Raw genomic sequence first — 23,085 nt, 5'->3', positions numbered from 1 at the left:
ACTTAAACGCTTGGGAATCACTTCACATAAACAAGATAAAGATAAACTCACAAATAATGAGGAAGACTCTATTGAAATTCCATTCCACTTTTCTTCTCAGTACACTACAAAACTAACTGTAGTCATGCCTGGTTTTTTTCATACTGGCTGAATTATTTTCAAATGTTTGTAATAAATAGCTTATTTACAGTGTATAGTATTTTAATACTATTTGTAATAAATAAGAATATTGTAAACATTTATTTGCGAAGTCGCCTGAAGACGAAACCTTTGATTTCGAAAGGCCTCATCCGAAAAATAAATTAATATTGGAAAGGTGTTTTAGATTGGATTAATGCAGATGTGTCAAAAGATTTTGAAACAGTCTTGTTCGGCAGACGACTCAGAAAATTCACAACAGGAAGGATGACGACTTCAAGAACGTAGTCCCAATCGATATTCGACTATATTTCCTTCATTCAATAAATTATCGACCCATATCAATTTTTGCGAAGGATGGCATAGATCTGTATCGAAATTTTCTTGGACGATGAACGGCTCGAAACGTTTACAAAAATGACTGCAGTAAGAAGAAACATAACTTACTATGGAATATTTCGGAGGTAATATGCAGCGACAGCCGAGGAGGTTTGTGTGGGCGGGCGGAAGCCGTGGTCTGGCGAAGTGAGGTGTGGGATACGATGACTCATTGCTTACAAGAGGAGAACCGGGCACCTCAGGCCTGGCTTGTGTTAGCATTGCTAATAGCGACCCGGATGGTGAAATCCTACATCCTTGTGTTATTAACTCCCCATTGTAGGGTTATCTTTATATTAGAATAATGAATGGTCAACTAAAACCCTTTTGTTAATTATTTTATTTTCAGACACGTGTTTCGGTATTAAACCATCACCAGTGTAAACATTAATCTCTAAATAAATAATAAACAATAAACAAATAAATATACACGTGAGCCATTTAAACAGATGTTAAATTTATATGACACAGTTGTAAGTTTTATTAGTATTCTGTATTTAATATTTTAATTTTAGAAAGATTGGGTTTGTCTTATTTTTTTAGATTGCTATTTAAAATGTGAGGACCTTTGCTTCAATTTCGATAGATATATATAATTCTTCTTTCGTGTTTAATTTTTCTCCTTTTCTTTCGATATTAAAAATTATTAACTACACAAATAATTAACTACGATGTAAGTACACAAATATTGAAAAGAACATGGAAATTTTGGATATCGAATGGAAAAGAGAAACATTAAACACGAAAGAAGAATTACATATCTATCGAAATTATAACAAAGATCCTCACAACATTTTAAATAGCAAATCTAAAAAAATAAGACAAAACCAATCTTTGAAAAAACTAAAATATTGAACACAGAATACTAATCAAAGTTACAACTGTGTCATATAAATTTAACATCTGTTTAAATGGTCCACATGTGTATATTTAGTTGTTTATGGTTTATAATTTATTTAGAGGTTAATGTTCACACTGATGATGGTTTAATACCGAAATACGTGTCTGGAGATAAAGTAATGTAAAAAAAGGTTTTTAGTTGACCATTCATTATCCTACATCCGTAATATTTTAGACACTCAATGCTGTATTAAATACCACAAAACTATGGTAAATTATTGTGTGCAATGTCTTACATTTTGTAAAAACGTTTTAGAATTACGCAGTAGTTTTATTTGCAATTAACTAAAGTGAATACTGCTTGATTTAAAACACCTATTATCCATTGTCAATACGTTCCATTGTAATATTAATATTTATTCCTTTAAGGACACAAATTTACCGTTAGTTAGCTAGCTACCTCCTCCAACACGTCTCAATAAAAAAGCTGATTCATGTATTAGAATAAAGGGTTGTGATAATTTAGCTCAATTTTTAAACATGACCTTACTTTCAGAATTTTGCGAGACAAATCTTAAAGACTACGACTCAAAAACAGGGGAGAAATCTAGCAAAGCAGGCATTATATCAAGAATCAAACAAATCATACAAAACAATTTTACCAACTAACTGATCTTTTGATCTTCAATGCCCCTAAAAATTGTCAAAGTAATAAAATACTAGATTTCATTTCCTACACACTTTTCTCAAAATAATTTGCAAAACCGCTGCCTGGGTTGATATCATTTTATATCTTTCGTGGCGCATAGTAAAATATGGTATTGTGGTAAAAGTTATTAACTATGCCTAGCCGTCTGTACAGTTTGTAAATAGTAAAGTAAATTGTGGGGCATAGTTTTGTTTTGCTTTACTACAATTGCCCTTGAGAAAATAGGCTCGAGTTTAAACTTGCTTGGTGATGAAGTGCGCCTCGAGGGCCAGCATGACTTGAACTTAATTCGTGAAACAGATTAGTTACGACATACAACTAGTTCACCCCCCCCCTCTCTCCAGCCATGAGCCGCGGTTCCTCTGACTAATGAGAGCCAGGATGTAAAAGATAAAAAATACTTCAATTTGCACATTGCCTTTGGGAGCCTATTTTCCAAGAGTAATTGTACAGTAACAGTACATTCTCTTACGTACGTCTTATAGGCATTCCCTGAGAGATGTGACCTGTATTATCAAAGCAACATTTTTATTTCTTGCTGTGGCTTTTCTTAGCCTTTGTCCACATTCTCCATTGCTCTGTGTCACCACTGCGTTCCGAATTCTTACATAAGAACTTTCAGAGAGACCAATGCCAAATTAATTGTCCATCCGTTGCTTAGACTCACCTGGACAAAGGAATGGTATTTTGTTGGATCTGCAATACGGTCATTACACTAAATAAACCATATCGATGGTGTTCTATAAATAAAATACCGGTACTCGTAATAATCGATTGTTTTGTGCTTATTACATGCACCGTGGCTTATAATTCACGATTAAGGGGAATCCCGCCTTGTCCTAGTTTAGAATCAGAGTCATGGATGCGTCACGAAAGCGATACCATATCTATACGACATGGAACTTGAACATATAAAATTACACATCTTTTAAGCATCATAAACATCGCAGACAACAGATGAAATAATGATCTCATATTTTGAAAAGACACAAAACTAAACAAACGTTTAGCGTACGAAACATTAGTGACGCCAAATAATAACAACATTTTCCCTATGCCCTAAGCTATATTTAGCTTGTTAATTATTTGATAGATTCTTTATCAATTTTTATTCTCTTTCAGTTTAATGTTTGTTGCAAGCCTTTATCGTCAAGTTCTTATTTATTGCAGTGCTTTTGAACATTACGCAACATTTTATGCGAATGTTACAAATGCACTATTTATATCACAAACATGTACATTGTTTTATTGGTTTTTTTTTTCTCGCTATACGATTTAACTTTATATTTTACTTTCCTTGTAAAGTTTCTTACAATGACTGTAACAATATTGTACAATACGTAATGTTTATGTTGTTTATTGTTGTTCTGAGTATATTTATATCTGTAGTACAACATTTAGTTATTGGCACGCCACTATCAGATTTAAGTTTGCAGCGGTATACTCGTTGGAAATTATAAATAAATAATAAACTACGCGTCGAAACATTGTTAAATTCTTGAAATGTTTCAGCCTTGCCGAGGAGAAGAGCCACCTTCAGTCAACAGAATATGTTTAACAGAAACTGCCAATAATGCACAACCGCTTTTACAAGCGAGTTTAAGAAAAGGCTGACGCGGTACCAAACCGTGAACAATGTGGCTTTTCCATAACCGCTTGCCAGCTCATTGATGATTTGACGCAAATTATTTTCTTTCTGTCTCGTTGCTAAGGAAGAGTTTCTTTTCATATCGGAGAATAATGCAAGTAGAGAACAAAGTAGTTCTAGTTTGAAATTTGATGTGTCAAAAGCCTGACAGTCCTTAATAAAAAACCATGTTGGTCAACGTTCCTATGGTGTCATACTGATTGGTTAAGCGTAAACCAATCATGATACTCAACTACAGGCCCCCACCTTTAATTCTCCTACCCAAGGAGGTGTATTATCCTTGATTATAGATCATGCGAAGGATTCGATACAACAAAATGTATTACATACTACCAGTTTCCGTGTAATACATGGTAGACTGGAGATAGCTCTTCACGGCAAAGCCGACGTATTTACAGAATTGAAACTGTTTTTTCTAGGCGGTGTGAACCTGGGAGCTAAGGCGTTAGTCATGACGCTGGTTGTGCAAGCCATGAGCAAAGACGTTTTCCTTAGTTTAAAATATACTCACGGAAAATATTTCTATGATGTCTAGTTTCAGTTATTTATTTATTTCCTGGGTGTGAAACACGCATACGTAATTTCCTGACAAGCATTTCTGATGTATTACGACTATATTATACATTACAATTCCTCCTTAACACCCAAACTATTTACGTTATTTTACTACCAGTTCAAAGAACAACTACCAATTGGACTTCCGTGGCAGATGTGACGAAAAATAATTAGACGGCATTACAAGATAAAGGTTCAAAACCGACAACGACCTTATGCTATTTTTCACTAGATCATTCTGTTCTTCTTTACTCACAGGATCATTGCGGCTGAGGATAATATAATCCTTGATGTCCACTGTGTTTTTGGCGGGGAAAAGGGGGGGGTTGATTTAAAGTATCAATGCATACGGTTTGTTATTTACATTTGTGTGTACAGTGTTCAGCGCCATGGGTTCTTTGTTTTTTTTTTTACTTCCATGTGGAACAAAATATCTATCTTAAAAAATAATTTTAAAGTTTTGTAATGTAGCCCTTGAAAAATGTATATAACACGACTGCAAGATTTTGTACATATATTACGTATTATTGCAAAATTGAGTTTTAAAATATATTTTATACGACCCGCTGCTTTGTGAACCACTTCAATACGAGTGGATATTGGATTTAATTTGACATCTTAATAATAATACTATTTTAATGCTTTAAATTTGTTGACGTGTTTATTATTTCTTCCTTGGTTTGAATATCGGAATAAAAAATTAATAATTTTCTCCATCAGAGTTTGTAAAGATAAAATAGTATTAAAGTTATTGCTCGAATCTATGGATGAGTATTTTTATTTTTATTTTTGGTAAGTAAACCAATATTTTACTATAGTAACTTTTCCACTTTTTCTCCGATTTCCATTTGTTATACACTAAATATTTTGTATTGCGAAGAAATTCAAATTGAGAGATTACGATGCGTAGCACTGTGGGCGTATGAAAATTAACAGGTAAAATAAACATGTGAAACGAAAATATTTTTGAATAATTTTTTGTATTTTGGTAAACAGAAACAGAGCCCCACAATTGCTTGTCCTAAAGAAATTAAGTTATAAATAGAAATAAAACAAATAAAGCTATCTAAACCCTCAAAAGTTCCCAATTTTATCTGCTAGCAAACGAACGAGTTGTTCAACTAAAATATTTTTCTCATCATTAATGAATTTGTCTTGAATTGTAAAAGGTGTATATTGTTGTTTGAACACTGTTAGGCAGGGACTGAGGGAACTATTTTGGTTTACAAAATTACTAGTTTCAAGTTCCTCAAAAGTGACATTATTTCCAGATTTTTAAACGACTACTCAAAAATCCACATTTGCACGTAGTCTTGTTTGACAAACACGGCACAATCATGCAAGACTGCAAGACTGACGGTTGTTTGTTCGTGAAGACTCGGGCTTTCAAGCTAAAGATCACTCAGTTGTCACTCAGTTCTACTGTCTACATGTTGACAACCGTGACGACAGCGACTGTCGATGTCGACTACACAAACAGCAGCAGGTGTGTGCCACATGTTGCACCGACCTTCAATCACTTTTGCGAAAATACGACTGAAAGTGTTTCGTAAGGAAATTTATGACACGATTTAAAAAACCATAGCGGAACACCTAAATTTGATACCAACGTGTCAAAATACCAAAATGCTTATACGATAAATGGAATTTGTTTACTTGTAGGACAGTTGGCAGTGTATGGAGAAAATTACCAAAGAATCTGAGACGTCCGTCTAATAAGTGTTGATTAAAACACATTCGTACCATTGTGTTTAAAGGGAGTTTCTATGATTGAAAGGATTAATTCTTTATTGAAAGTACTGTATTCTAGACTCTGACAGGCCGATCAGAAAAAGGTTCAATGACTCATCTCGAAACTTAGACCGACCGACACAGTAATTCAAAACTTATTTCGTGGCTACTCTTCCTATATGGAATATGATTGATTGTCTTACTCTCCGGCGGAACTATCTTCTCGGAAGGAAATCTCCAACTCAGAATCAGATCTTCCTACATTGTAACAAAGCTTCCTACTCTCCTACTGATTATCTTCTCAGAGGCTGATCTCCCAATTCAGAATCCGATCTTCCACTCTGTGACCGAACTTCCTACTCTCCTACAGATTATCTTATCGGCGGCCAATCTTTCTATCACGAGACCAATCTTCCTACCTGAAATCTGACCTTCCGATTTATCTTCTCAGAGGCCAATCTTCCTACTCGGAGGACTTTGTTCCTATTCTAGGAGATCACCCAACTCAAAGACCAACTGTGTGAATATTGCCACAAAGATTTGAGGCAATATGCATCTAGACCTTCTCTAGATGAACGTATGAAGTAAGCGCTGTATAACCGAATCGGTTCAAAATGTGGATCCAACATGTAGGAACTTAGCTTAATCATCCATCATTGGCTCATTAGTAAACCATACTCGTAACATCCCTAGAGAATCATTTATTCAAACAGTCTAGACAACCAACATTTCAAGCTAGTCTGATAATTCCTCGATTGTTGGAGGAAAATTCCTTCTCATAAACACTTCACAGCAAGAACTTGTACGGGTTTCACACACGCTGCATCTACGAGACTAGTTTATCTATACATTAAAAAGTATATTTCTGAACTGAGGCCAGCTTACACTTTGCTTCATTGTATAATAAAAATGTAGGATAAAATTCGGCAATAGAGAATCCGTTTTTGGATATATCCTGATGACAGTGAAGTTTACGTGGGTTCCCCCAGTATGCGGCCACGAAACCCCGAGCTACATAGCAATCTTTACAGCACACTGGGTAACATAGCGATCTTTACAGCACACTGAGCTATATAGCAATCTTTACAGCACACTGTTCAGGAAGTGTACTAACCGTGAGTCCTGTCGGCTTGGAGATGATTCCCTCTCCGCGTCAAAAGGCCGATGATCAAAGACGGCTTGGGGGGAGGGGTTCAAACAGCGGAAAAGCTAGGGTCGGAATTGCAGGATGGGGGAAACTGCTATACACCATATAACAATAAAAGTTAGTTATTACAGTTGAAGAAAAATTAATAGTTCATGCACAACTTCCCTGACTTTAATCCTTTTCCTAAGGTCCAAAACATCAAAATAATTATGCATAAAACTGTTCACGAGAGTAAAATAAGTTAATGTCGTTTAAGGTGGAATAACCGGTTTTAGGTTGGGTTAACGTTTAAACAGATTTTTAAACACTCTTCTTTCAGATACCTATTTTGAGAACAAAAACAACTCAGTTTATGCACGAAAACTGTGGATATTTTAGGCTTTTAGAAAGACATCTGAAGACAAGGCATGAATATTTTACAGTCTGTATATGAAAGACAATTTAAGGTACATGTATAAAAATATAACAGATGCAATTCCTTACGCCACAATAATTAAAAATCCTTATGCTCATAATTCATAATTTTGTATATATCCTGCTTTATTTTGGATCCAGTAACAAGATTGCTCAAAATTCCTAATTTAATCGGCTATAAATCAACGTTGAGTTGTCAAAATATTTGTCTATTTTGCGTACAGTTAGGCAATTTACCTTAAAAGGATGAGAATATGTAATAGCAAACTTTAAAATTCAATTGATCTACCTGAATGTCCAAAGGTCATCCCCAACATGTTAATCATATAGCTTTCACTGTAGCAGTAGACATCGAATTACTCGCTTATAAATGCAATTATTTTTTTACTCTTTCTGTAACCTTAGACACCATAAACCAAGCATGCCTCACAAGAACATAACTAATTAAAAGAACACAACATAAACAAATGTAAAACGAATATTTCACAGTACAGTGCGGTGTTACAACCAAACGAAACTATATTATTGTTAAGACTTGTCCACCACAAAACAACAAACGGACAATAACGAAAGAATCAATGCTTACAACGCGACGGAAGGAAAACTCAATGGAACAATCCCAAAAATACCTAGTTTCCAAAATCCAGAAACCTAATTCGTTAATCAGCCTCTCCACATATCACCGACGAACCATCAATCTCGGTACACTCTAGACATGCCACAAACAAATTTTAAATCACTCAAACATTGGTAGATATTGACTATCTAACTCTGATATTGTTGGAAATTCCAGTACATTGAAGAAATTAGGTTGTAGAAATACCTATAGCCTCAAATCGCCTTAAGGAATTCCATATAATTTAGTAAATTTGCATAAACTCTAATGCAATCCTTCAAAGAGTGGTCCTAATTATCTTGAAAGCATATCGAAAAGAACTCCAAACAATGTCGGGAGCAAAGGAAGATTGTGATCATCTGATAATCATTTGACCATTACGATGTCAGTGATTGACCTCTCCAATGGTACGGTTCGAAGATCACGGTGGTGACAAGAAAGGGGAGAGTGCAGTTGTCTAGGAAAGCGGGGGCACCGAGCCGAACAGAGCGATTGGTCTCAGTTACCACGCAGTTCACGCTTGCAGACCGGAAGTGGCCGACGTGAGGAAGGAAGGCGGTGGGCAAACCAGGGGTTGTTGCGTCTGCAGCCGTCACGGGTCCATGGAGAGAATGACGCAACCACCTCGCCGCTCTTGCTCTCACCAGGAACACCGACACCTCTTTACGTCAAGGAGCTCAGAACAGATAACACAAATTGTGTGGGGAAACAAAACCACAAGGAAATGAGCTCACGGGTCCATGACGTTACACAACTATGTCCAAAATCAAGGATGACTGACTGACCTTGGACTTTTATTGTCTAACGAGAAGGCGAAAAGAGCTTTAGTACTGTTACTATTTCCTTTGGCTTTGGTAATTTCCGCGCTAACGCATTCTAACTCGTTTGGGTCTTCCTCCATTGCGAATCTAATCTATTAATTAATGGTTTTGGTCATTACAGTTGCAAAATTCTTGGGAATGATAAGCCTACCAATGTCAACACCAGGAAGTGCCTTAGCTTCTTGGTCTTTTTCTAGACATCTTGCAAGCATCCCAAGAGGAAAGAGAACTATGCGCTCAGCGATAGTTCCTCCATTGCGAATGTAATCCATTAATTACTGATTTTGGTCAATACAGTTGCAAAATTCTTGGACATGATGAGCCTAAATCTTCACACCATGTCAACACCAGGAAGTGCCTTAGCTTCTTGGTATTTTTCTAGATATCTTGCAAGCGTCCCAAGAGGAATGAGAACTAACTATGCTCTCAGACAGGACACGACCGGTCGGGAGGTAATGCCCCAAAGCTCATTTCCCTTCCCCAGACGTCTAGACTCCCCACCTAGGACACGTTTCCTCGCGGCGAGACGCGCAAGAACTACCAGAGATCCACGACCAGCGCTCCAGCGTCTCCAAACTTGGCTAATTTCCAGGACGTTATCTCGCCTCGTCTCGCTTCGCTCAATTCGCCGCTGTTTGCACAGCTATCACCTTGCCCACTGTTCTCACTTTATCCTGGCATCATTTTCCGCTCTGTAGGGCCCGGGACAATCACAACTGTCTCTCCGGGAAAGTGACAGTTTTCTAAACAAAGTAGGTTGGAACCACCAATTACAACACGTACAAGCGGTTATGTCAGTGATGAGATTAACGCTTACTTTGTCTAGTTGTGGTTCTGGATGGTTAAAAGAGGATTTAACCTTATCAGTAACCAAGGAAACTAATTAATGATTGCTAACATGCAAGTACAACGAATCTGAATGATAGATGGATGCGGATAGCACAACCATGAGCATTTAAGTTTTTACTACATCGGAAGACCGCTGAATTTCAGATCTCGATCCTTTACCACACAAAGGAAATTTGGATCATCACTTAAGATATTAGGGCGAACAGGAAGTCACGTGACACAGATTACCCGAAGCCATTACACATCCTTAACTTTCATTTTTACAATGTTAGGGCCTTCCTTTCAATATCTGTAGACAGTTGGACAACGCTAAAGACTTTATAGTATACAATGCTAAATCACCAAAATCCATCACCTTTCAAAATTCGAGCTCCCAAAACTACACACCAGGATACGTCAATATCTGATGACACCATCTAGATCCTTATACAGCCTCAAGACTCCATCTGAACGCTATAGACTACCAAGTAGCCTACACTTATAGCCTCACTGCCAACATGCCAGATCCAAACGAATTCTTTCTGGCTTACCTTAAAACAATCTTCCCGTTTCAAAGCACGTGACTCCTAACCAGAGACCAATATACACAAGAAGACTTTCTTCCATCAACGGTATCTGTCCCCATACATGGTAATTGCGCTGAATTACTACTCTGGAGGTAGGCCGGGAGATCCGAAGAATAGTGGTATTGACTTGACTGCCCAGCCTGCAATGACTGAGAACCTGATAATCTGTGAATACGGGTACACTCAGATCAACATCTAAGTGGTTCGGACCATCTTTAAACACTTAAGACCCTTAAATTCACTGGAAACGCCGGTATATTAATTTGAATTTTACCAAAGAACATTAGATATGGAAACACCCATTCCCATAATTTTGCCCAACGAAGATAATAGCACTCATCACTACAAATCGGCATTTGAACACGTGATTTTTTTACAGATTAATTATAAGTAGTATTGAAGTGTTAGCGTGTCTTGGGCGAGTACAAAATCAATTACAAGGCGAGTAGTAACCAATTAGTCCAAACATCATAATAAGAGTTCTAGATTTTATCGTAGACCACTCAGTCGATTTGTCTTTTGTAAAGCCAGCAAGGTCGGTGATATAGCCATTATCAGTCTTACGCAACTTAAATTTTCTGCGAACGAGTACCTTTGGAGCTTTTTATGGTTTACTTAATTCTATTCAGATTGTAATTCCTGTGAAACGCGGAACCTAGAATACGCCTCGATTAACTGGAATTTGGCCCCATCGACCATTCTATTGTTCACGGCCAATCGGCCGTTCACGTTTCGCCAGATTTTCTGTTTTGTTTGCCCGGAGCGACCGCAGCGCGGCGGTAACCAAATTTCGCCCCCCTCCCCCTCCTTGGGCGTCGACTTCCTCAATGACCATTGTCCTGGCGTATCCTGCCACCCGTGTCCTGGGCATACCAATGGGTCCTCGCCGGGCCGGACGCGCTGAATATAGTTGTAAGGATCTACAATATTACGGCCATTGCTGGTCCACCACTTACCCTTACAGAGGGTTAGTTTTTATCTCGGTAGCATACCCACCACGTGGTTGGATAGCCGAGGGTGTAACCCGAGGCCTGATCTAATTTTTGTGAGATATGATAAAATTTAAAACGGCAAGTATAAATAATATTATGAATAAAATGAATTACAATAAAAGTTAAATTTGATTTATGGAGGAACACGGATGTTTCAGTTTTGTATTGTAAAGTTTCATCCACATGTTTTTTAAATTCTTTTAAGAACTTTAATTTTGTTGAAAACGTCACTGAAATAATTTGTTAGATTTTGCTCATTTTTATCAACTCCAAATTGATCTCTCTGATTTGTCAGTTCCAACTACTTAAAAATGTCTACAGCTGCATAATATTTGTATAACCCTAGACAAGCGTGTTTTTTCAATGTAGCTTAAAAAACACGTTCCTCCTTTCATATACTATATTGACTATGAACAATATTTACATGTACTGGTTTTGTATCGGACGTAGACATATCCACCAATATATCAGTAAATCATCGGATCTGTTCTGAGAAAATTCTCTGAGGAGACGTTGTGGCCCTCCTGAGACACGACGTAGGCTGCCGGTGCTGCACAGAGGGGTACAGGAGAGGGGGGAGGAGGACCTGCCATCGCCAATCAGTCGTGTCCCGGCCTGCAGAAGACCTGTACTTATCCAACCGACTGTTGGTCGCACTTTGCTCTGTAATTACCGAGATTTCTACGCGACCGCGGCTTCATATCAAGCTCTCCCGTGTGAACTGTTTCACTCCAACAATGGTAGATCACAGCATGAGACCATCTTTACCCACAATACACCACGTAAACGCCACAAATTATCTACTTACGTGACAGCATTGTTGCCAACTGAGATCAATTGGTTCTTGGTAGATGCTCTTGATCACTACAATTTTACGTCTAAAACAAATGGAGATTTCGGATTGGTATTTTCCAAATTTTAACGCCTAGTGGTCAAAAGAGCCCACAACAGTTCATTAGGAACTAAGTTTTGAGAGTAGTTCATTTAGAATGGGATAAATATGTTGGCTAAACATCTCTACTTAGCAAAATTTGCCCTTAGATGCACCGACGGGGGAGCGACGAAAGGGTCCTGCCCCCCCCCCTCCAAGAGCATTTGATTTCATAATAATACATTGCATACTAGTCTATTTTCGACTAAAAATAGAATTTATGTTGGAATTTTGAGACCAATCATATAATAATATATTAATTTAAACTGCACAACTATTTTGATTTACGAAATACGTACACTGCACATATAAGTATTTAATTTTGCTCAAAACTCTAAATATATGGATTTCACCGACACGCAGTAAGTACGAAAGTGAGGTTAGTTCTTTGTATTTGACGTTGCTTCTACCCGTACCCAGTACTTACAGTGACCGAGTACAAAATGTTCTTGTATCCACGTATTTATAAACATACGTTACAGAGTACAATGGTACAAGTACATGTTCAAGTACAAGTACATGTTCCAGTTATTGTTACTGCTAAACGAGACGAGTCCGATTACTTTGAAATAGAAACGGCGGTGAACGTGTAAAGAGTCTGTATCGTTGACGTGCCTGTAACGGTAACCTGTACAGGGTGCTTTCGGTTTGCGATGACTTATACTCTTAGGACGACAAGTACCCGGTATAAAGTATCTTTTGGAGCAGTCCCGACTTGTTCAGTCGGTCACAATATCAATATCAGTTGTCACAATAGTGATTTAGTTGCCGAGCTCTGAGCAGTTCAAGACTGCGTCATTCTGTTGCCATTACTTGTCACTATGAGGCAACACCGCCCTGGGCAGTCTGGCGAGCTGCGTGTTAAAACGGGCAGTTGCCGTTTACGGCAAATTAATAAAGCTTGTTCAATTTAATGTGTGCTAAGGATTATGCATTTTAAATAGTGTTTTACAAAACTACACGTTCAAGATAATGGCCAAGGGCTAATATCATGGTAATGGCAAATTTTTTGTACCACCCGGTCAAGAATAAAAGTTAAGATAGTGATTTAATAACAAGTTTATTGTCATATAATTCTGACATTGTAAAATTACCTACTCGGTTACAGTACACTTGTATCTATCCTTTATAAACATTAAGTCGTAATTGGATCCGAATTATGAACATTTAGAGTTGCAATTTGGTTTAAAAGCGCCAAAAATTAGAATTTTTCGTTATTATCGATATAAAAACTGAACGTTATTGTTAGTAATCAGTTTTATATGTCGAAAAAAATAAATAAACAAGGTACATTTTAATATAACTTCCGTTATTTTTAATTTATTAGTTAGTGTGTGGTCAACTTTCAAACTCGGGTATCTTTACTTTTTGCTCCGAGAGTAGACATCAAGATTTAGCTTTAGTTTTTATTTGTGATTTGAACGTAACTATTCATGTGAACTGTATTTGTTGCAAAAGATTTCAATTATCACTGTTTAAGCTTCTTGGTAACTAACTGGTGGTAGAGTGTTTATACTGTAAAACTTTATACATTCTAATGTATGAATTACCCTCCTTTTATTAGTTCGGAAGCACTATAAAATAACGATTTTAGGACCTAATATTTAAAGAATTTTCTGGGGCAGCACCCCCCCCCCCGGAGCCCCTACTAAGTTCGAGGGATTTCCATTCCCGCTACCCTGTGTTCTTGACAACCCCCAGAAAAGATTTCTGGGTGCGCCATTGCTGAGGTGCCTATCAACTTTTGCCTCTAGGGAGACTCTCAAACTGGGTTACAATAGTTTCAGTCAAAGATTAGTTACTGTAACTGGGTTTTATGTAGTGCAAATTTCTTTAACAACATTTTCTGCATCAAGAAGAGGATACTGAAGATCGTCTGGAGGACTGGACCGATGTGACAGTTGTGAGGAGCTCTTTCGATCAAATGGCACCCTCACTCTTGCCAACCTGCTGGTTTACCTCACAGTAATTTTTGTCTTTCAAAATAAACATATGTTTTCAGTTATTTAACACAATTAAAATACAAGACACAAAGAAAACCTTGTAGTGGACAGGTATGGACTGTCGTTAATAAATCAGTTTTATTTTTTGGACTTAACTTCTCTCATTCTCTACTAAATAATTTAAAGAAACAACAAATTACCAGATTCAATAAAAAAAACTCCAACGCTCAAGATGTTAAAAACTCGAGTTTTTGGTATATGATTGGGAGACCACCAATTAAAAAGACTGACTGAATCTGTCGCTGGAAGTGGGAATAATTGGCGAATCAATGGACGTAGGTAAGTTTGCAAATTGTATGTTGAAATGAGATTACTTGTGGTGTGTATGACAAAAATGTTTTCATGTAAAAATTAAAACTTGACTTTTGCCATGCGTTGTATAATGTTCCGGCAATAAGAATCTGATTTGATTTGAACACATTATAAAATTTAATGAAAAAGCTATGATATTTGGACATGGACCAGCTGATTTCCTGACAGTATTCGCCAAAGCGGTAAACGCACTGTTCACGAACTAACCCGTCAATCTGTATATCTACTAGTGTAGAGAAATATTCGCCGTAAGTAAGATTGAAACAAATAAAGGCAGCAATTTATTCCGACCAAAAGAGGGCAAATTCTAATTGAAACTGAAACTTCGCAAAATCGTGAGGACGACTCGCAAAACCGAAAGGTCTTCGCGGCGTATTCAGCCCACGTATGCGTGGACACGAACCTGCGGCGCTAGGCCAGCCAAGCAGACAGAGATCTGGGCCAAGATATGCGCGAGTTGTAATTCTGCAGGTACCTCCGAGTTGGCGTTCTGGTCGTCTGCTGCTTTAAATTTGTGTCATTTATGGTAATTGATTCACGTGAGAAAGCAAATGGTTTTGTTTCAAGTTAGCCGTGCAATACATTCTGCACCGGCTCATGAGTCCAGCTGAGAACTGAAGTTATATTCTATCAAGATTCAACCACATATATAAGTTAAAGACAAGTCCATCTAATGATACCTAGCACTTAAGTGATACGGTTGAGGACACTCTTAGTTTACTGTCGGATAAAGTAGTTTGTGATAAAATGTCAGCTTATATTTTCGTACATCCACATCGTTCTTAAAAATGAATTTCATTCAGTTCCACCAATTTCCAGATTGAGATTCACACGTTGCTAACCTACTAAACTGAGTGAAACATTTTTCTGAAATCAATCCCACTCTTTTATCAACAAAAAACCAAGGAATAACGTTAAATATTTCAGTTGATCTTCGACTGAAAAATACGTAATATCACAACTGAACATCCTGGAAACTGACCTGATCGCAGATGATGTCCCACTTCTTCTCGTCGTCGTACTGCTTGAGCACTTTGGCCTTGTCGGGCGGCAAGTCCATGGAAGCCTGAAACACATCGTACTTGTTAGTTACTTCGTTAAGTACACTACCTATTGGTTTCCTTTCTATTTCTTCAGCTTTAATTACAATAAATTGGAAACAAAATTAAAATAAAAGTGAGAGAATTAATGGTAAATAAGAAATCGATTACCCTTTTAAAACCAATTGACTATTTCACGTATTATGAATGGAAATCTACGTAATACTACGCTTTCATGGTAATTAGTATCTTATCAAAAATCATATCATTTATTGCCACCAACACATAAAGAGATCATACAAATTCTCGTAAACATACATCAGAAAAAGATGTAGAGAAGTTAATAGCCTCAACATCGTTACTGACTGTAATTCTGCACGGATGCCAGATGTGTAGCTTCAACACCATCATTGCGCATCAACAGATCGTAAAGTACGAGAAGTCAATGTTAATAGCCTCAACATCGTTACTGACTGTAATTCTGCACGGATGCCAGATGTGTAGCTTCAACACCATCATTGCGCATCAACAGATCGTAAAGTACGAGAAGTCAATGTTAATAGCCTCAACATCGTTACTGACTGTAATTCTGCACGGATGCCAGATGTGTAGCACCAACACCATCATTGCGCATCAACAGATCGTAAAGTACGAGAAGTCAATGTTAATAGCCTCAACATCGTTACTGACTGTAATTCTGCACGGATGCCAGATGTGTACCTTCAACACCATCATTGCGCATCAACAGATCGTAAAGTACGAGAAAGTCAATGTTAATAGCCTCAACTCGTTACTGATGTAAGTCTGCACGGATGCAGATGTGTACCTTCAACACATCATTGCGCATCAACAGCTCGCGTCAAGATACGAGAAGTCATGTTAATAGCCTCACATCGTTACTGACTGTAATCTGCTCGGATGACCAGATGTTTGTACTTCAACACCATCATTGCGCATCACAGATAGTAAAGTACGAGAGTCAATGTTAATAGCTCACCATCGTTACTGACTGTAATTCTGCACGGATGCCAGATGTGGTACCTTCAACACCCATCATTGCGAATCCAAACAGCTCGTAAAAGTACGAGAAAGTCAATGTTAATAGACCTCAACATCGTTACTGACTTGTTAATTCTGCACGGATGCCAGATATGTACCTTAAACACCATCATTGCCCCATCAACAGATCGTAAAGTACGAGAAGTCAATGTTATAGCCTCACAATCGTTACTGACTGTATTTCTGCACGGATGCCAGATGTGTACCTTCAACACCATATGCGCATCAACAGATCGATAAGTACGAGAAGTCTAAGTTAATAGCTCATACATCGTTACTGACTTTAATTCTGCACGGATGCAGATGTGTACCTTCAACCCTTCATTGCGCATCAACAGATCGTAAAGTCACGAGAAAGGTAGTCAATGTTAATAGCATCATCACGTTACTGGACTGTAATGCTGCAACGGATGAGATGTGTAGCTCACAAACACCATCATGCGCATCAACAGATCTTAAAGTACGAGAAGTCAATGTTAATAGCCTAAAACATCGTTACTGGACTGTAATTCTGCACGGATGCCAGATGTTGTACCTCAACACCATCATTGCGCATCAAACAAGGATCTGGAAAGTACTGAGAAGTCAATGTTATAGCCTTCATACATCGCTCATCATCGATAATGGCTGTAATTCTGCACGGATGCCGATGTGTAGCTTCAACAACACCATACATTGCGCGATCAACAGATCGTAAAGTACGAGAAAGTTCAATGTTAATAGCCTCAAATCGTTCATCATCGTTACTGACTGTAATTCTGCACGGGATGCCAGATGTGTAGCTTCCAACACCATCATTGCGCTTCAACAGATCGTTAAAGTACAAGAATTTAATGTTAATTGCTCTAACATCGTTACTGGACTGTAATTCTGCACGGATTTTTTTTGGGGGGGCCCAAGATGGTGTAGCAACCAACGCCATCATTGCGCATCATCAGATCGTAAACTGTACGAGAATTTTAATTTCTTAATAGCCTCAAAAATCGTTATGGCTGTTAATTCTTGCACGGATGCCGATAGTGTAGCTTAACACCATCATTGCGCATCAACAGATAGTAAAGTACCGAGAAGTCAATGTTAATGGCCCCAACATCGTTACTCTCTGTTAATTCTGCACGGGATGCCAGTTGTGATAGCTTCAACACCATCATTGCGCTTCAAACAGATTCGTAAAGTACGAGAAGTCAATGTTAATTAGCTCACATCGTTACTGACTTTAATTCTGCCACGGATGCAAGATGTGTACCATCAACACCTTCATTGCGCATTCAACAGATCGTAAAGTACGAGAAGTCAATGTTAATAGCCTCAACATCGTTACGACGTAATCTGCCACGGTATGACAGATGTGTAGCACCAACACAGTATTGCGCATCAACAGATCGTTAAAGTACGAGAAGTCATGTTAATAGCCTCAACATCGTCATCTTCGTTCCTGACTGTAATTTTTGACACGGGATGCCAGATGTGTAGCTTTCAACACCATCACTTGAGCTATTCAACAGATCGCTAAAGTACGAGAATTTAATGTTTATGCCTCAACATCGTTATTGACGGTAATTCTGCACGGATGCCAGATGTGTTGCACAACACCATCATAGAGATATCTAACAGATCGTAAAGTACGAGAAGGGAAGTCTAGTTAATAGCCTCAACATCGTTAATGACTGTTAATTCTGGCACGGGATGCCAGATGTGTAGCACCAACACCAGTATTGCGCATCAACAGATAGTTAAAGTACGAGAAGTCAAGTTAATAGCCTCAACATCGCTCTTCATCGTTACTTGACTGTAATTTTGCAAGGATGCCAGATGTGTGTACTTTTCAACACAATCATTGCGCATCAACAGATCTAAAGTACGACGAAGTCAAAGGTTAATAGCTCAACATCGCTCATCATCGATACTGAATGTAATTTCTGCACGGGGATGCCAGATGTGTTCCTTCAACCACAATCATTGCGGCATAACAGAATCGTAAAAGTACGAGAAGTCAATGTTAATAGCCTTCAAACATCGCTCATAATCGTTACTGACTGTAATTCTGCACGGATGCCAGATGTGTTAGCTTCAAACACCATCATTGCGCATTCACAGATCGTAAAGTACGAGAAGGTCAATGTTAATAGCCTTCAAAATGTTCATCATCGTTACTGACATGTTATTCTGCACGGATGCTCAGATGTGTACCTTCAACACAATTTAATTGCCCATCAAGATCGTAAAGTACGAGAGCTCATGTTAATAGCCGCAACATCGTATACTGACGTAAGTCTGCACGGATGCCAAGATGTATACCTTCAACCCATCATTGCGCATCAAAGCTCGTAAAGTACGAGAAGTTCAATGTTAATAGCCTTCAACATCGTTATTACTGACTGTAATTATGCACGGATGCCAGGATGGTAGCACAACTCCATCCTTTGCGCTTCCATCAGATCAGTAAAGTACGAGAAATTTAATCTTAATAGCCTGGGAAAATCCGTTAATGACTGTTATTCTGCACGGATGCCAGATGTGTAGCTTCAACACCATCATTGCGCATCAACAGATCGGTAAGTACGTAGAAGTCAATGTTAATGGCCCCAAACATCGTTACTGGACTGTAATTCTGCTGGATGCCAGATGTGTAGCTTCCAACACCATCATTGCGCAGATCAAACAGATCGTTAAGTACGAGAAGTCAATGTTAATAGCCTCAACATCGTTACTGACCTTTAATTCTGCACGGATTGCCGATGTGTACCTTCAACACCCCATCATTGCGCATTCAAACAGATCGTAAAGTACGATGAAGGTCAATGTTAATTAGCCTCAACTCGTTACTGACTGTAATTCTGCACGGATGCCAGATGTGCATAGCACCAACACCAGTATTGCGCATCATAACAGATCGTAAAGTACGAGGAAGTCAAATGTTATTAGCTCAACATTCGCTCATTCATCGTTACTGACTGTAATTTTGCACGGTATGCCAGATGTGTAGCTTTCCAACACCATCATTGGCGCTTTCAACAGATCGTAAAGTACGAGAAATTTAATCTTAATAGCCTCAACATCGTTATGGACTGTAATTCTGCACGGATGCCAGATGTTGTTAGCTTCAACACTATCACATTTGCGCCCCTCAACAGATCGTAAAGTACGAGAATGTAATCTTTATAGCCTTCAACATCGGTACTGACTGTAATTTATGCACGGATGCCTGATGTGTACTTCAACAAAATATTGCGCGATCAACAGATCGTAAAGTACGAGAGAAGTCAATGTTTAATAGCCTCAACATCGTTACTGACTGTAATTCTGCACGGATGCCAGATGTTTTTTACTTCAACACCATCATTGCGCCATCAACAGATAGTAAAGTACGAGAAGTCAATGTTTAATAGCCTCAACATCGTTTATGGACTTTAATTCTGCACGGATGCCAGATGTGTACCTTCAACACCCATCAATGCGCTTCAAACAGATCGTAAAGTACGAGATGTACAATGTTAATAGCATCAACATCGTTAATGACTGTAATCTGCACGGATGCCAGATGTGTAGCACCAACCACCAGTATTGCGCATCAACCAGATGCGTATAAGTACGAGAAGTCATTGTTAATAGCCCTCAACATCGCTCATCTATCGATACAGACTGTAATTTTTGCACGGATGCCAGATGTGTACCTTTTCAAACACCATCATTGCGCTCAACAGGGTCGTAAAGTACGAGAAGTCAATGTTAATAGCCTCAACATCGTTAATTGACTGTTATTCTGCACGGTTGCCAGATGTGTAGCACCGATCGTAAAGTACGGAATATAATGTTAATAGCCTCAACATCCGTTACTGACTGTAATTATTCTGCAACGGTTGGCTTAGATGTGTAGCACCAACACCATCATTGCGCCATCAACAGATCGTAATGTACGAGAAGTCAATGTTAATGGCCTCAACATCGTTACTGACTGTAATTCTGCACGGATGCTGTGTAGCTTCAGCACGGATGCCAGATGCTGTAATTATTCTGCATCAGCAACATCAACTCTAGAAGTCAGGTCAATAATCTAACATCGTTACAGACTGCAAATACGATGATCTTATCTCAACATCCGAACTGTAAGAACGATGTCTAGATTATCTTGCATCAAGTATTTACTGCTGCGATGTAAGCACCAACACTCATTGCGCAATCAAACGTATGTCCCCCATTCGCAGCATGTGTACAAGGCGCATCAATAGAGTACGAGAAGTCAATGTTAATCACCTAACATCGTTACTGACTAATTCTGCACTGGATGCCAGATGTGTAAACAAGCACCATCGGAGACAGAGAAGTAGTCGTTATCCTGACTGTTACTGCGACTGTAATTTGCACGGATGCCAATGTGTAGCCACAGATCAAGTAACGAGGGGTTCGTAAAGTAGATTCAATGTTAATAGCCTCAACATCGTTACTGACTGTAATTATATCTGCACGGATGCCAGATGTTGATAGCACAACCGATCATACGAGAGTCATGAACAGATCGTTAAAGTACGAACGGTCAATGTTAATAGCCTCAACATCGTTACTGACTGTAACTGTAATTCTGCACGGATGCCAGATGTGTAGCACAACACCAGTATTGCGCATCAACAGATCGTAAAGTACGAGAAGTCAATGTTAAATATATAGCCTCCAACATCGTTTACTGAAACTGTAAATTCTGCACGGATGCCAGATGTGTAGGCTTCAACACCATCATTTGCGCATCAACAGGTCGTAAAGTACGAGAATTTTAATGTTAATAGCCTCAACAACGTTACTGACTGTAATTAGCTGCACGCTGACTGTATTCTGCACGGATGCCAGATGTGTAGCACCAACACCATCATTGCGCCATCAACAGATCGTAAAGTAACGAGAAGTCAATGTTAATGGCCCCAACATCGTTAACTGACTTATAATTCTGCACGGATGCCAGATGTGTAGCACCAACACCATCATTGCGCATCAACAGATCTCGTAAAGTACGAGAAGTCAATGTTAATGGCCTCAACATCGTTACTGACTGTATATTCTGCACGGATGCCAGATGTGTAGCACCAACACCATCATTGCGCATCAACAGATCGTAAAGTACGAGAAGTCAAATGTTAATCAGCCTCAACATCGTTACTGACTGTTTCTGCACGGATGCCCAGATGTGTAAGCACCAACACCATCATTGCGCATCAACAGAATCGTAAAGTACGAGAAGTCAATGTTAATAGCCTCAACATCGTTACTGACTGTAATTCTGCACGGATGCCAGATGTGTAGCACCAACACCATCTTTGCGCATCAACAGATCGTAAAGTAACGAGAACGTCAATGTTAATAGCCCCTCAACATCGTTACTGACTGTAATTCTGCACGGATGCCAGATGTGTAGCACCAACACCATCATTGCGCATCAACAGATCGTAAAGTACGAGAAGTCAATGTTAATAGCCTCAACATCGTTACTGACTGTAATTTTCTGCACGGATGCCAGATGTGTAGCACCAACACCATCATTGCGCATCAACAGATCGTAAAGTACGAGAGTCAATGTTAATAGCCTCAACATCGTTACTGACTGTAATTATTATGCACGGATGCCAGATGTGTAGCACCAACACCATCATTGCGCATCAACAGATCGTAAAGTTCGAGAATTGTCAATGTTAAAGGCCTCAACATCGTTACTGACTGTATATTCTGCACGGATGCCAGATGTGTAGCACCAACACCATCATTGCGCATCAACAGATCGTAAAGTACGAGAAGTCAATGTTAATGGCCTCAACATCGTTACTGACTATAATTCTGCACGGATGCCAGATGTGTAGCACCAACACCATCATTGCGCATCAACAGATCGTAAAGTACGAGAAGTCAATGTTAATGGCCTCAACATCGTTACTGACTGTAATTCTGCACGGATGCCAGATGTGTAGCACCAACACCATCATTGCGCATCAACAGATCGTAAAGTACGAGAAGTCAATGTTAATGGCCTCAACATCGTTACTGACTGTAATTCTGCACGGATGCCAGATGTGTAGCACCAACACCATCATTGCGCATCAACAGATCGTAAAGTACGAGAAGTCAATGTTAATGGCCTCAACATCGTTACTGACTATAATTCTGCACGGATGCCAGATGTGTAGCACCAACACCATCATTGCGCATCAACAGATCGTAAAGTACGAGAAGTCAATGTTAATAGCCTCAACATCGTTACTGACTGTAATTCTGCACGGATGCCAGATGTGTAGCTTCAACACCATCATTGCGCATCAACAGATCGTAAAGTACGAGAAGTCAATGTTAATGGCC

The 23,085-nt window shown here is 38.8% G+C and overlaps 1 protein-coding gene across 2 annotated transcripts in view; it reads right to left on the bottom strand.

Moving 5' to 3' along the window:
- Positions 1-23,085, bottom strand: part of LOC124365778 (formin-like protein) — a 164,043-nt gene that overhangs the window by 84,273 nt on the left and 56,685 nt on the right. For both annotated transcript variants that reach the window (XM_046821789.1, XM_046821790.1), the window contains exon 2: positions 15,633-15,716. In XM_046821789.1, coding sequence (XP_046677745.1) covers positions 15,633-15,716 — 84 coding nt within the window. The remainder of the gene's footprint in view (positions 1-15,632; positions 15,717-23,085) is intronic.

This window comes from Homalodisca vitripennis, chromosome 7, assembly GCF_021130785.1.
Source record: "Homalodisca vitripennis isolate AUS2020 chromosome 7, UT_GWSS_2.1, whole genome shotgun sequence".
Lineage (NCBI taxonomy): Eukaryota > Metazoa > Arthropoda > Insecta > Hemiptera > Cicadellidae > Homalodisca > Homalodisca vitripennis.
This window is presented reverse-complemented; position numbering and strand designations above follow the sequence as displayed.